General features: G+C 40.9%; 1 protein-coding gene across 1 annotated transcript; it reads right to left on the bottom strand.

Moving 5' to 3' along the window:
* Window positions 1-1,154: 1,154 nt before the first annotated feature.
* On the bottom strand, window positions 1,155-2,099 carry LOC125080677 (olfactory receptor 9A4-like). The gene has a single exon (XM_047694636.1). It carries the CDS (start codon window positions 2,097-2,099, stop codon window positions 1,155-1,157), a length of 945 nt encoding a protein of 314 aa, XP_047550592.1.
* Between the last annotated feature and the right edge of the window lie 1,373 nt (window positions 2,100-3,472).

Genomic DNA, 3,472 nt, shown 5'->3' with positions numbered 1-3,472 from the left:
AATCTATAAAGAACTTAGCAAACTCAACACCCAAAGAACAAATAATCCAATCAAGAAATGGGCAGAGGACATGAACAGACATTTCTGCAAAGAAGACATCCAGATGGCCAACAGACACATGAAAAAGTGCTCCATATCACTCGGCATCAGGGAAATACAAATCAAAACCACCATGAGATATCACCTCACACCAGTCAGAATGGCTAAAATTAACAAGTCAGGAAATGACAGATGCTGGCAAGGATGCGGAGAAAGGGGAACCCTCCTATACTGTTGGTGGGAACGCAAGCTGGTGCAACCACTCTGGAAAACAGCATGGAGGTTCCTCAAAATGTTGAAAATAGAACTACCCTATGACCCAGCAATTGCACTGCTGGGTATTTACCCTAAAGATACAAACGTAGTGATCCGAAGGGGCACGTGCACCCGATTGTTTATAGCAGTAATGTCTACAATAGCCAAACTATGGAAAGAACCTAGATGTCCATCAACAGACGAATGGATAAAGAAGAGGTGGTATATATACACAATGGAATACTATGCAGCCATCAAAAGAAATGAAATCTTGCCATTTGCGACGACGTGGATGGAACTAGAGGGTATCATGCTTAGCGAAATAAGTCAATCGGAGAAAGACAACTATCAAATGATCTCCCTGATATGAGGGAGAAGAGATGCAACATGGGGGGCTAAGGGGGTAGGAGAAGAGTAAATGAAACAAGATGGAATTGGGAGGGAGACAAACCATAAGTGACTCTTAATCTCACAAAACACACTGAGGGTTGATGGGGGTAGGGGGGTTGGGAGGGGGGTGGGATTATGGACATTGGGGAGGGTATGTGCTATGGTGAGTGCTGTGAATTGTGTAAACCTGGCGATTCACAGACCTGTACCCCTGGGGATAAAAATATATGTTTATAAAAAATAAAAAAAATTTAAAAAAAAATAATAATAATGAGATCTCCCATGTAGGAAATCATCCGATTATAAATTGGAACACTGTCAGTGTTTTAAAATTCCCTTGAAGAATTTTGTAGAATTCCCTTGTATATTACAAACCACTTGGTGATGAAATGGATCATTTCAGTTTGAATTAGTGTTTTCAGATTACTCAGGTCCATGATGATGAGTCCATGATTTTCCTCTGGACACAGCTACCCCTTGAGGAGTTGACAGCAGTGTTTCATGACATCTCGAAAGGCCTCCATGAATTTGTCATTCCGGAGAGTAAAGATGAATGGGTTCAGAAAAGGGGTCACCACTAAAACCATCAGTGATGCTACCCTGTTGTACTCAGCTGCCTGTGTTTGCTTGGGTTTCACATACAGGAACAAGCAGGTGCCATAGCCGATCACAACACAAGTAAAGTGGGATGCACAGGTAGAGAAGGCTTTCCTCCGACCAGAGGCTGAAGGGATCTTGAGAATGGTGGAGATGATGTAGGTGTAGGAGATGATTGTAGGGATCAAAGAACCAAAAAGAACAAAAATAGCCATTAAGAATAGGATAAACTCTATGAAAAGGGTATTATTGCAGGATAGCTTGAGCAATTGCCCTCGGTCACAGAAGAAATTGTTCAACACGTGTGATTTACAGAAGGTGAGCTGAAATGTGGCATATACTGGCCAGATTTCAAAAAGCAACCCAAACACCCATGACACAACGACCACCCAGATGCAGGTTCGGTTATTCATAATGATGTTGTATCTCAAAGGGTTACAGACAGCCACATAACGGTCCACAGCCATCGCTCCCAGCAATGCAAACTCTGTGGTTCCCAGAGAAAGGTACAGGAAGAGCTGGGTGACACATGCAGCCAGAGATATTGTCTGCATTCCAGGGAGAAGCAATCCCCAAAGCATCACAGGCACGATAATAGTGGTAACCAAGATCTCCAAGGCAGAGAGATGACCAAGGAAGAAATACATGGGGGACTGCAGACGTTTATCAACACACACCATCACAATAATGACCGTGTTTCCCATTAATGTCACTAAGTAGAAGAAGAAGAAGGTAGCAAAGAGAAGATGGTGTAGTTCTCTGGACCCAGGGAAGCCAAGGAGATAAAATTCAGTGGCACTAGAGTGATTCACCAACATTTAGTTCTGAGCTCTTGTTCCTTGTGAAATCTAAAGAACAAAGGAGAGAAAACAGTCTTTTGATTGCAAAAAGATTAAGGACAATTCCAACTTGAGCAAGTATATCCTATTTCTAAATCCACAACACAATGGTATTATTTTCTTTCTCTCTTTTTTTTTTTTTTTTTTTTTTTGTATTTTACCTGTTGCAGGTATTTTATTGCAGTACTATTTTGAAGTTAAAAAAGCCTGTACCCCTAGTGGTACAGTTATAGGTACATAAGTACTCAGTGAATGGTAGTTATTTCCCATGATTTTTATCATAATGTCAGGATGATATTTTCAAATGTTAACAGATTTCTTTTTCTTTTTTTTTTAATTTTTTTCTTTTCAGCGTAACAGTATTCATTGTTTTTCCACCACACCCAGTGCTCCATGCAATCCGTGCCCTCTCTAATACCCACCACCTGGTTCCCCCAACCTCCCACCCCCCGCCCCATCAAAACCCTCAGATTGTTTTTCAGAGTCCACAGTCTCTTGTGGTTCACCTCCCCTTCCAATTTCCCTCAACTCCCTTCTCCTCTCCATCTCCCCATGTCCTCCATGTTATTTGTTATGCTCCACAAATAAGTGAAACTATATGATAATTGACTCTCTCTGCTTGACTTATTTCACTCAGCATAATCTCTTTATTCAATACAAGATCGGTGCTTCAATGGATGAATGGATAAAGAAGATGTGGTTCATATATACAATGGAATGTTACTCAGCCATCAGAAAGAGGAGTACCATTTACATCAACATGGATGGAAATGGAGGGTATTATGCTAAGTGAAATAAGTTAATCAAAGAAACACAATTATCATATGGTTTCATTCATATGTGGAATAAAAGAATAGTGCAGAGGGCCACAGGGATCGGGGGATAACTGAATGGGAAGAAATCAGAGAGGGACACAAACCATATGTTTGACTCTGGGAAACAAACTGAGGGTTGAGGAAAGAGACGTGGGTGGGGGGATGGAGTAACTGGGTGGGCATTAAGGAGGTCATGTGATGTGATAAGCGCCAGGTATTATACTGAGCTGATGAATCATTGTACATTACATCTAAAAACCAATGTATACCTTGGCTAATTGAATCTAAATTTATAAAAAAAAGATCAGTGCTAAAAGTTTTATGAAGGACATATATAATGTATGAGTGTAAATATATATACCAAAGTAAATTAGCAATACCTACCAACGCCACACCCTAGGCATGAAAACTCATGCACCTCTGTCTCTACCCTTGTCTCTCAATTCACCAGTCATCCTGCCTCCAACTATGCTCTCACCTACCACTGTATCTACTTCCCTGGCCACAACATGTTCATTTATACCACCAACTCTTCCA

The sequence above is a fragment of the Lutra lutra genome, chromosome 11 (assembly GCF_902655055.1).
Source record: "Lutra lutra chromosome 11, mLutLut1.2, whole genome shotgun sequence".
Classification (NCBI taxonomy): domain Eukaryota; kingdom Metazoa; phylum Chordata; class Mammalia; order Carnivora; family Mustelidae; genus Lutra; species Lutra lutra.
Note: the sequence above shows the minus strand (reverse complement) of the source record. Positions and strands in the feature narration are given on the sequence as shown.